At 40.6% G+C, this 12,635-nt stretch overlaps 1 protein-coding gene across 7 annotated transcripts in view; it reads left to right on the forward strand.

The window, feature by feature from the left end:
• Positions 1-12,635, forward strand: part of LOC105939759 (protein turtle homolog B) — a 105,198-nt gene that overhangs the window by 83,688 nt on the left and 8,875 nt on the right. For 2 of the 7 annotated variants that reach the window (XM_036150328.1, XM_036150329.1), the window contains exons 15-20: positions 253-337; positions 740-904; positions 2,743-2,788; positions 3,459-3,545; positions 5,047-6,666; positions 12,106-12,151. In XM_036150328.1, coding sequence (XP_036006221.1) covers positions 253-337; positions 740-904; positions 2,743-2,788; positions 3,459-3,545; positions 5,047-6,666; positions 12,106-12,151 — 2,049 coding nt within the window. The remainder of the gene's footprint in view (positions 1-252; positions 338-739; positions 905-2,742; positions 2,789-3,458; positions 3,546-5,046; positions 6,667-12,105; positions 12,152-12,635) is intronic. The other 5 variants (XM_036150324.1, XM_036150325.1, XM_036150330.1 and 2 more) reach the window with 5 other exon arrangements.

A 12,635-nucleotide genomic window follows, 5' to 3' on the forward strand; every position in this document is an offset into this window, starting at 1 on the left:
GAAGCGCAAAGCAAAAACAAAGCATTACAAAGCACCAAACTTTTCCATACTTCTTTGGATTGCTGCATACGGCAATTAGGAAAGGAAAGTGCATTATTTGTCATTATACATACATGGTACATACAACGAAATTACATAGATCAGATGGAGGGTTAGGCTGAGCGCACCACCACTAATGGCCGACCTGACACTCATGTCTTTTTTTTTTTTTTTTTTTTTTTTACAAATGTCTATTCTTTATTGCTTTAACAGGAGTCCTGGTATGAGTTTCGAGTGATGGCGGTCATGGATGACTTGATCAGCGAGAGCAGCAACGTAGTGGGAGTGTCTAGCACAGGTCAGGGTCTTTACACAGTGAAGCTTTGCCGCTCCTAAGGAATCTGTCGTTTGTTTCACTGCAAAAACAGAACTAAAAATAATTAACATTTTCTTGAAATGAGTGTATTTGTCCATTTGAGCAGGTAAATAAGATTGTCTGCCAATGGAAAGAGTAATTTTACCCCTAAAATGAGATAATTAGATGTAACGCACTTGAAATAAGTTGATGGAGATTTATTAAGTGCAAAAATCTTATTCCATTGGCAGATTATCTTATTTACGTACTCAAATAAAGTACAAATACACTAATTTCAAGATAATTTTAACTTATTTTTTAGTTAAGTTTAGTCTGTTTTTGCAGTGTTTTTATTTTTAGGTTTTGCACTTCTAACATCTTTCTGTCTCCTTGGGGCGGCCTCAGCAGACCCCTTCCCTGCTGCAGAGTTACCTGTAGAAGGGCTGGCACGGCCTGTGGTGGCGGGCGTCGTGGCGACCATCTGTTTTCTGGCGGCGGCGGTACTGTTCAGCACTCTCGCCGCCTGCTTTGTTAATAAACAACACCGTCGAAAACTCAAGCGCAAACCAGGTTGGGCTCTATGGACTAAGCCTGCATGTGTATTTGTAGTTTACACAAACACCCAAGTGCTAAAAGCAAGTTTGCCTGAAATGACTGTTGGTGTGTGTCAACCTCTTATAAGAATAACCCAAATTTGACTACTTTGAAAGCCAAAAAACATTTAAATATTCTGTTTACTCATAGATTTAAATATTTATTACTGTGTTATACTAAAATGTAAATGCTGACCAAAGTGATTATGTGTTTAAAACATCTAGTGTGAAAACAGCTCCGATTAGGAGACAGTTATTAGGTCTCGACCATAAAGCAATAGATTGTTTACGTTTTTAGTCTCTCTAAAAATGATATTTCTTGGGTTTCCCCAAGTCCTCTTCTGACTGGGGATTCAGCTCTATTGATGTCTCCTTTCCTGAAAGTGCCAGCTGCCAAGGAGCAGCATAGGTCTTACTCAGAGAGAGAACGTACCCGAGATCATAGGAGGAAGCTGTCCCCACCGTGTCGGAGCCAGGCCTGATCTCCCTCCAAAGATTCGATTGAGATAAACGTTTTTGTTCGTATCGTACACTTTGCTGCGTTTGTCTATCTAAGTATAAAGGTGTGGATGATTCCAATTTTTTTATTATGGAAATGACAAAAATCTAATCATGCTATTTTACCTTGATTTATGTTGAAATAATTGGTTTGCCACGTCACTGATTTTGATTTTAACATTTTACCCATCACAATAGTAAAAAATAGAAAGTGCTAATTCACTACTTCTTGGGCATAAACTGGTCATAGACAGGGTTTGGTCAAAATACCCCAAAATGTTCAAAACTGCGCATTTGGAATAAAGAAATGAAGGTGTTCAAAAAAGAATGTCCATATATATTATAAGATACTCTCATCTGGTAAGTAAGTTATACAGATTTTGCAATAGAGCTGGTCTAAGTTAGTCCAGAGGCTTAAAAAAGCAGTGAAAAGCCCTATACCATTTTCCAAAAATCAAAAACCTGTTTAAGCATTGTATTATTTCCTTATCTGTGGAACGTAGAGAAAAAATATATTATAAAACTGGATTCTGTTTAACCCTATCAGTGCTGCAACTATTCTCTTCCTTCTTTTTATCTCTCACTTTAACATTGGGTGTTACAACTGAAAATTAGGTCTCAAAGTACATTTTTTAAGCTCTTGAGGGAGTGATAACTTCTAGATCTTAAATCCATTTAAGTACTTTGTAAAATAGTATCAACATAAGCAACTTTATTTTTTTATGCTTGCGTGATGTTATTTATTTATTTTTTAATTTTTTCACTAAATTATATCTTCAGTAAGTAAAGTGTAATGTTGCTGATAATGAAATTAATTTGTGTTTTTTTTAATTACCTTTCAGGTATTTTTTTTTCTTGTAATTCTTAGCAGAAGTTTAAATATCTTTGATTGACGCTAATTATATGTTAACCTGAGAAATTTGCAGAACTTTACTCCCTTCTCTAGATTTGTGATAAAAATTGTTCAACGGTAAGGAAAAATATATTCGCGACCCTGAATTCCTGATAGAGTACCAAGATGATCAAGAGTTGTTTTTTTTTTTAAATGAATATCACTATAGTTTAAGGTGGCATATCATCCATTAATATTGGAGTAAGCTCCTGTCAACTGCTGATTAGTAAAAAAATTCTTATAACTGTTTAAATGCATAAGTTATCCGCTGATCTATGTGATTTGTTGTTGGGTTATTTATTGATGTAGGGGCAACTTTCAAAATGTATCTTGCATAAATTGCTATTTAATTTCTGGCCTAATGTGTTTCTATCTGTGCTGCTAAGCCAATAAAATGCTTAATTTGAATCTGTTTGTCCTCTCAGATCCTCCCTTGTCAGTGACACACTTCAGGAAAAGCATTGAGTCGCCGTAAGTAAAGACATCTCAGAACCCCCTGCATCCGACCGAGGTGGCAACAACTGTTCGTCTTCTCTTACACCAAGTTCTCTTACCATGCATGCACAAGACATACAGCTGACAATCAGTTCAATTCTGGTTCTGGGTATAACATGATGTAAATTGAGCATGAAACCCATGATGACGATAAGGTTTCTTTGATGGTGTGGAAGAACATCTACAGAGGTGATCCATAGCAGATCATGGGCAAATTAAGTCAAGTTCAAAGCAGCAAAGCTAGCATTTTAAGCACAAGCTGCTGTATGTGTTCTGGTTTTTTTCTCCATCTGTATTGTTAATCCGCTGTCTGCTTCTTGCATGATTGTTGTGTTTAATGGTCTTGTATCTTGTACAGTATCTGCTCTATGTGTGTATTTGTCAGTTTGTAAATCTTGTGTACATGTATGACTGCATTTCAATCTTAAAATAAGGTCATTTCTGGACAATAATCTGTTTTAAAATCTCATCCAGATTTGTTTATGAACATATATATATATATATAGACCAAAATAATCAGTTTCACTTCCCTTTCCTTACTTTTTATGAAAAGGTGAAGGCAGGTCTGGCAGTTTGCACCTAGTTCTTCCTTCAAATAGCATAGTTAGAAATGAACCAGGCCCATGTTGTTTGTCTCCCATCGCAGGCCTCCTCTCACCCCCTTGCCAGGGGTAGAGCCCTGCTGGGACGAGCCTGCCAGGAGCAGTTTCTTGCCCCCACCGGCCAGCCCCCTGTGAGTGCCTGCCTGCACAAAAATACAGAGTGTGCTGCCCAGCACTGGCTTGGCTGCATGGTTAAAGCATTGCATAGAAACTCTCATTTGACAGTGATTTCTTTTAGTTGTAGTGGAGCATTTTACCGGCATATCTGCATGCACAGCCCCTTACACCATACAGGAAGAGGATTGCATTAGCAATGTTGCACGTACAATACAAGACTGTGGATATGGACTCCTAATTTTATAGCAGAGGTCAAATTTACCATACTTACCGGAACTTCAAAGAATAAAGATGAAGCTAAGGCCTGAGTGCTCTGTTTCATTTTTTTTTTTTAAATGAATCAAACCATTTCATGGACTACATAGTCACTCACTGAAAAAAATCTTTCATTTAAGAAGGATGGATCAGCGAGGAAAAGATTATTTCTAATTCTTTTTTACAGAAGTATTTGTACCACCTTTATTTGCACCCCTCCTACATAATGGGTGTAACAGCCAGTTTTTAACTAACAAAGTTACGTTTTACCATTATGAACCCAATAGAAGTGAAAATGAGACCTTTCACACTCATATTACCACCTAAAAACTTTGAATCGTATTGTTACTGAAAAGTGCTTTAGAAATAAACTTGCCTTACCTTGCCAAAAAAAATAAAATAAAATAAAAAATCAGCAGTTTATCTATTAAATGCCTTGGGAACCTAGTCAGGTTACATGGCATCATGAACTCCTTGAAGTACTAGAACAAATAAATAAGTAAGAAATAAAAATCTAGTTGCCTCTCCTAGACAACTTAAAATGGTTTACATTAGGGTCTTTCCGCTGAATAATGACCTAAAACCTCTGGCCAAAATAACAGAGAAAGTGTTTAATAAACACAAACTTAACCTTCTCCTATGGCAGGTTTGTACAAATCAGTAAAAGCATAATTGCCAACAAGTATGACAACAGCTTTGTAAAAATGCATTGTTTAACATGGATTCTCGTATCTAAACATTTTTTTAAAGGTCGTAATTAAGAGAATAAAGTAAAAAATCAGTGTTAGATCATGTAACTGCACTCAAAATGTATTTTATGGAGGAAGTATTGAGGAACAGTGATGCTATATTTGATCTACTCAGTAAGCCTGTGCAGAAAAATGTTGTTTATGCTGATCCTGAAGAGGGCAATAAAATCATGGTTAGATATCATGTGCCTCTGTCTCGTCACTGAGAAGATGTTGATTCAATGGATTTGTGGTACGGCTGCCATGGTTGCATTACTGGTACTCCTCTCATCCCATCACAGTGGCCCTGTCAGGATGCTGCCACCGCCATAAACTGGTCATTATCGTAATGTAGTTCATTACGGCTGCCTTGGTCGAGTGCTTCAGCTTTGTTTTGTCTCATCCCTTTAAAAAGTGCAATCATGCTGACTGATTTCCAGCATCAGATGTCATTTCAGCACACCCCTCCTTGGGTTTTAGCCGTGTGGTAAATAAAGCCAATGCTTAAAGTTGGACTTTTTCATTCTTTCAGGTTATCGTCTGGGAAGATAAGTCCGGAGAGCTCCCCTCCGTCCCGGCCCCGCTCTCTATCATCAGAGGGTTCCCACGGTCCAGGCCTGTATGTCAGGAAGCTGCCCAGCCCTCAGAGAGAAAAGGACAAAGAGCTCTCCTTCTACAAAAAAACCAAGCGTGCCATTGCCAGCAAGAAATACAGTGTGTCCAAACATGAGGCAGAGGTGACCACGCCTATAGAGCTGATAAGCCGAGGCCCTGATGGCCGCTTTGTCATGGAGACCAGCCCGCCTCCCCGCCGAATCCAGGGCTTCCCCTTTGCGGAGGAGTCCGACATGTATCCCGAGTTCCGGCAGTCGGATGAGGAGAATGATTTTGACCCCGGGCCTTTGCCACCCATCATGCCCACGCTGCGGCCCCAGCTCTCCCCAACGTCCTCCAGCCTGGAGTCAACGCAGCCCCCCACCTACAGCCCTCGCCTGCACAGGCCCATGGAAGGTATGAGCTTTGCAGAGGGCAGCGCACCTTATGCCTCAGGGCAGGCCCCGGCCTCCCGCTACAGGGGCTTTCCCCAGGGCCCATTCTATGGGTATCTAGGCAGCCGTGCTGAATCAGGGATTCCACCACCATTCTACATGCCTGACATCAGCCCGCGTAGCTCCGCTTTGTCCTCACCCCCAGGCACAGCTGAGGGGCCCTTTGGTTACCCCTCCATCCCTGAGGAGAGTGAAGGATTGGAACACCATCAGTACACCGCCTCAGGCCATTCTCTGTCGCACACTCACAGCCCTCCTCTCCGTTCACCTGAAAGCTGGCAGCCTCACGAGTTACCCTTTCTGGGCCTAGAGGGCCCACGGTTCATATACCCACCTCACCATCCCTTACATCACCCCCAGGACCTCCCCGACCCACCCCCATACCCTCCTCATAATCTTCCCCCGAGTCGACTGCACCTTCCACCCCTGAAGGATCCCACGGGCCCCGGACTCCTGCAACTGGAGGTCCCTATGGCTCCACCAGGCAGAGACAGGCCCCCAGGGCCTCCAGTTAGGCGTTTAGCTATGCAACAGGCCCAGAGTCTCGGCCAGCTCAGACACACGGCCCACGGTGTGGGTGTACCAGTGTTGCCTTATCCTGACCCGGCAGCCCGTGCAGGGAGCCCAAGCACAGCCCCCAGTAGTAGCCCTCAGTCCTGGCTCAGCCCGAGGGCGGGGCGCCGAGCAGACCCCAGCCTACCCCCGCTAGTACTCCAACCCTCCCGTCTTTCTCCTCTCTCCCAGAGCCCACTTAGCACCCAGCCAGGTTCCCCAGATATTCTAGTGAGGCCCCCTCCGCGCCCGAGCATCCTCCGCACCTCTCGGTCTCTGGAGATGCCCGAGATCACCCTGCAGCCCTCAGCCACTGTTAGTTTCTCGAGGAGGTCCTCCCTGACCGCCTCTCCCACTCAGAGCCAGGGTGCCAAGCAGCCCAGCCCCAGTTATCCCATGTCCTATGCCTCCACTGCAGCCAGTTATCCCTCCCAGTCCCCCTCTCCCCCTCTAGAGGGCAGGGATGTTTTCGGGCAGAGGCCATCCCAGAGACGGACAGAGGAGGAGATGCTACCCTCAGAGCCCTCCCAGCTCCAGATCTCAGCCTCAGGGTAGGTGATCCATCCTGTAGAGAATAGTTTCATTTTTATTTACAGAGGAGACTTTTCTCCTTTTGTGTTCGCTTTTTTCCAAATATCCTTTGCATTTATCCTCACTTTTACCTCGGTGTTTCCATTTAGCAGTAATTAAGATGCATATTTACTTACAATATGCAGAAGGCATGTAATTGCATTTAGCACACACTGACAGTTTCTAAAAGCAACTGCTCTCTAACTTAAACTTAACAGCATGTGAAAACTCAGGTTAACTTTAGGTTTGCTTTATTGTTGATAATCCATAATAATAACTTGAAATTGTGGCTTTAATGCGTATGTTAGTTTTTAAAGAAAGACTAAAATATTAGATTCTGTCATTTCTTTAAAAATTAAATATTTACTAATAAGTGCTTCCCAAGTATAGCTCAATTTGGTCTGAGTCATTAGTGACAGTAGAAGTAGTAGTAGTAGTAGTAGTAGTAGAAACTAAGAACATGAATGACATACTTTTTTAGTTGTTTCTACTGTTGACTAAGCTTTATTAATTTATTGTCCTATAAAAACATTTCTTTAAATTAAGATCATTAATTATTAATTAGATTGTAGGCATTTTCTTCCATCTGCAGGACATTTAGTTGTCTTTTTTGCTTTTTTTTCATTCTTGTTTTCAAAAGACCTGGGTATGAGGAGCATTGATTTTTATATTGGTATCTGCGTTGTTGTAGGTCTAAAACTAAACTGTTGTTTGTTTGTTTTTACTCAGTTTAAGATAAGATAAGATAAGATAAAATAGGCTTTATTGATCTCACAATGGAGAAATTTCTCCATTATACAGTTTGTACAATTTGGGAATTCATCATGTTATACCTAATCAGTCCTTTGTGGAATTTCTTTTTTTTATTTTGTTTATTTAATAAACCAGATACAGTATTTGATACTGTATCAATTCAATTAGGGTATGAATGCTAGAATAAGGTTAGATTTTCTTTCAGAGGTTTACCTACATTGCTTTAGTGTTTTGTAAAATTAAACTCTATGACTAAAGCTCAAAGATGTGGGAAGCTTCCTCAAGCTTCCCACAATAGTTTGGTGGAATTTTAGCCCATTGCTCCTGATGGAACTGATGGAACGGAGTTAGGTTTTTTTGCCCCCTGAGATCAGGGCTTTTCTGATGGAAACTCTAAAGCATCAATTATAATATCCACTTTGACGATATTCTTGGCGTCAGTGTCTAAACAGAAAAGCCATTTACACCCAAACACCATTGCTGATGTCTTGAAATATTTCCTCAATATCTCCACATCAAGGTGAATCAGTGCACCAGTTGCTTCTGCAGCTAATCACCTCCTCAACTGGACGCTGACATCCCTGTAATTCACAGTTGAGATGGTGTCCTTCAGGCTTGCGAAGTTCCCCCTTTTCCTCCGATTTCAACAATGGTCATTATCTCCAAATGCTTGAGTTGAGTTTCATCGGACCACAGGATAAGCCTGTAAAAATTAGGGTGTTTTTCCCCGAGTGCATTTAAACATCATGATGTGACTTTTCATGTTGCTTTCGGTGTAATGGCTTCTTCCTTTTTCTGGCCTTTCATCCAATGCTGATACAAAACTTGATAATGATGCTACCTTACCATGGCATCCTCAGAGGTTTTGTCGCTTTCTTCTGAAGTTTCAGATCACATTTATCTCTGGGAAACAGAGATAAATCTCCTTTGAACATTCCCATGGTGTTTTCTACATGTTCATAACCACGTGAACTGGAAATTGGTTCAAAGGGTGAACCAAAACTTATCAAGGTCTGCAGCTTTTTATCCTGATATCCTGGCTGTTCTCTTGATTTTCCCTTGATGTGTCACAAGCAAGGGCTGCAAGCTGGCACAGTTGGTAGTACTGTTGCCTTGCAGCAAAAATGCCCTGAGTTCAAATCCGGGCCTGGGGTCTTGGTGCATGGAGTTTGTATGTTCTCCCAAGGCATACATGGGTTCCCTCTGGGTACTCCATCTTTCTCCCACTGTCCAAAAAACAAAACAAAACGTGACTGTTAGGTTAATTGGTCTCTTCAAATTTCCCTTAAGTATGAGTGCATGTGTATGGTCTGACCTGTGTAACTCTGTGTTGCCCGGTACATGATGGATGAATCATAAGCAAGGAGTGTGTTAACTTGAAAAGACACCTACAGACGTACCTTCAATTAACTCAACTATTGTGAATTAAGATTAGAAACATCCGCAGCCTTGACATTACCATTCAAGAAAAAATGCTTCTTATAATGTAACAGAATAATATAAGTCATTTTGATAACCCTTAAACAGGAAAGGTTTAATCTGATCCAAGCACAGGCAGTAGGGGAAAATGGCTAAGTATCTTTTTTCATTTCATACTAGGTTGCTGAATATTAATATGATTTTGTTCATTTTGACTTTATACAACACCTTAAGCAGCTAATTGGTTTCTAAAATAGAAATACCTTGAGCCTATACATTTATTGTCCCACAACAGGGGAAATATGTAGTGTCCTTTTTTATTTGTTTTTAATCTAAGTCAACTCCAACTTGTTTAAAAAAAAAGTTAAATAATCCCTGTTTATTTTTCAAGGAAATTGCCTATGTCTAAGGAAAGCGTACTATTATAAACCCTTTGAAACTAGCTCACTTACACCAATACAAAGTCATCTATGCCACTCAAGACTCTGTAGTTTGGCTCCAGAAGGATAAATAAGTCAGCATCATTCCATCAAACCTTCAAATTAAGTTCATGGTGTAGAATTTTAACTTTTAACTTGAACAGCAATAAGATGATTCAAACATTACAGGTGCATCTCAATAAATGAACATGCCATTGTATCATCAGCACTTTGAATCGTCTTGTTACTGAAAAGTGCTTTATAAATAAACGTGCTTTACCTTGCCATGCCATTGAAAAGTACAGTTTTTTTAGTATTTTATTAATTTAAGAAGGGAAACATTTATATAAGACCCTCCCCCCCAAACTCTTGAATGGATTTTTTCTTCTAAGTTTTTACAAGGCTGCAGTTTTCATTATAGCTTGCACGCACTCTTTTTTCCTTCTACTCAACTTTTCCAACTTGAATGCAGCACACGGTGTACAACCCGCTTCTTTAACGGTTACCTTTTGTGCTTTACCCTCCTTGTGTAGGGCGTCAGTCACTGCAAGCTTGACATCTGTCGATTCAGCAGTCTTATCCATGATTGCGTAACTAATAACAGAGCATTTCTGGGATAAAAATCATTCAGCTTGTGTTGGGCAATATTTAAATTTTCTGAGAAACAGAAAATGGATTTCTGTTAGCTTTATATTTAAAATGTAGAGTCAAAATATCAGTTTCACTTGAGGTATTGAAATGCACCTGTACAGAGTCAGAACTATGCAACCATTGTAGAAAATTAAAAGTTTGATGTTTCATGCCAAAACCTAAATAGCTGACACTTATAGGTAACAATGTTCTGCTTGATTGTACAGCAGATTGTACAGCAGACTTGACATTTATGTGAATTAAGCATTTGTTCAATGCGGTTGTTGGTTTTTTGCTAAACTGATTTTGAGGTTAGAAGGGTCTAATGAAGTGTGCAGCACTACTCATGTGAGCGTGCAGGCAGGCGGAAGCAGAAAATCTGATTTAATAACTTGCTCTAACCGAGACGATTTTTAGGTTCTGTTGAGACGGTGACGCAGAGCAAGCAGATCTTTGTTGAACTTGAATTGTCAAACACTTGTCAGGTGTTAAGAAGTGTTGTGTACAATAATCAGAGGTCAAACAGTGAAGCGTATGAATTTAAGGGCTAAAAAGACAAGTTGAGTGCTATCCTGCAGAGGGAAGATTGAAAGCCATAAATTCTTAACTCAAAATGGTTATTTTAAAGAATTGTATTCACAAATAGTATATGCTTTTAAAATATAGGAATTGCAACAAGCCATTTAAAAAGGTTGCATCCCTTGAAAGCTGCGTCTTCCAGGACAATAACTCTGAGCGTTTAGCAGGTTCTTCATCAGCGGCTTTGCAACACATTTTTTTTCCCTCATACATCTAACATTTAAAAAGACCAGTGTGCCCCCCCAAAATGTTATTTGCAAAACAGTCGTACCCGTGGAGGTTTTTCCCCTTTTTCAGCCACAAACAATAATGGGTTTTCATTGAGTATTTTGTGTGAGCGGTCAAGACAACGTAGAACACGACTGTGAAGTAAAAAGAAAATGATAAATGGCTTTAAACATTTTTTCACAAATAAATATCTCAAAAGTGAAACATGCGTTTGTACTCCCCCCCTGAGTCCCTGCTTTATACAACGACCCCGTGGCGACGAAAATCATCCCCACAGCATCATGTTGTCGCCACCGGCTTTCACCATGAAAATGGTGTGTTCAGGGTGATGCGCAGTTTTCTTTCCGTGGCAAAGATTGTTTTGAATTTAGACAGGAAAGATCGTTTTTTTTGTCTTATTAGAGCGCCTTCTTCCACATGTCTGCTGTGTCCCGTTCATTAAAAACTGACAGTGCCTTAAGTTCAATCCACTTATTTTGTACTATAAACTAAACTTATTATAATGAGTTTTTGAACTTAGCTTTGTGTGTTTTCCAACGTTTAATTTGTTGTTGTAAATTGACTTTTCTTAAGTTAGGAATATGCAAACCTGAAATAAGACTTTACTTGCAATTTTAAGCTTTTGATCTTTTGTTTCTGTATTAAAGAAGCTTAAATGTTTTACAGTGTCTATGCCTCGTGACAAACTGGACAATTTCTAGCTTTCTTTCAACAGTGGCTTTCTTCTTGCCGCTGTGTCATCAAGGACACATTTTTGGAGTGGACACCTTATCATTGTCCAATCAGCATAATCTGCAACCTGAGCTGTGTCTCTTCAGCTCCTCCAGAGTCACCACAAGGCCTCTTGGCTGCTTCTCAGATTGATGCCCGGCTTGTGTGGACTACCGGCTCGGGTTAACGACCATGTCTCAAAATGTTTGCAGTTTTGTTGTACCTTGTGTGAGCACGTCCCGTTTGTGAAACACGGTGGTGGCGGCATCATGCTGTGTGGAATCATTTTCCTCATTCTTCTTCTGCGTTGCACTTGGTGCACTGCTTTGTGTCGGTCAGTCACATGAAATACAAATGACATCCATTAAGGTTTGTGGCTGAAAATCAATGTGAAACAGGACATAAATTAAAAGCTTTTCAAGCCAGTGTGTAGACTCTGAAACACAAGACAGACAGGATTTTTTTTATGTTGACATTTTGAAGTTTCTTTTCTGTGCACACACCTGAGCCCCTTACACCCACCTCGCCGACCTAGATACCCACGGCCTCACCTGCGCTCAAACAAGTTGGGCTTGAGTCCCGCTCCGTCATTATCACTGGCCTTTAAGGGAAAGTAGCTTATAGGGCTGCTGCTTTGTAGAGGGTAAGGGTCTTACCTGATTTGTTTTTGATTGATCTCAGCTATCTGGGCAGCGTTGTTGTGACCCGGTCCCCTACGCCACAATAGGTAAGGGTCGGACCCATGTCTGAGAGGGGAGGGGTCAGCAGGGGGAGGGCTCTAATCACTCTCTTCTTTAAAGGGGAATCGCTTTGGGTTGTGCCTCTGTGCTGGATTCAAGTGAAGAACAGCTAATGGTAATCACGACTGCAGGACACATTTGTCTGCACAGTTTTAGCCTACTGTGGAGTAGCCTGTTTTAATTGAGCTCGAAGAGTCGTTTTGAACGGAGAAAAAAAAAAGCATTTGATCTCATGTTATTGCAGTTTGAATGCATAACTCAATCCCTGTAGTGAAAAAGGGAGAAAACAAAAGGCTTGAATCAATAGAGGTCGCACTTGACAGACAGACTGGAGTATTCCCCTTTAAAGTTTTGTTCCATGTGCAAAATGCCATGCATGCATTCTCTAAACTTCTCTCTTTTGACCAAACAAATAACAACAATTTCTCAAACTAAATTCTCTGTTACATCTGTTGTCCTCAGTGCTTTCGT

This window comes from Fundulus heteroclitus, chromosome 18, assembly GCF_011125445.2.
Source record: "Fundulus heteroclitus isolate FHET01 chromosome 18, MU-UCD_Fhet_4.1, whole genome shotgun sequence".
Taxonomy (NCBI): Eukaryota; Metazoa; Chordata; class Actinopteri; order Cyprinodontiformes; family Fundulidae; genus Fundulus; species Fundulus heteroclitus.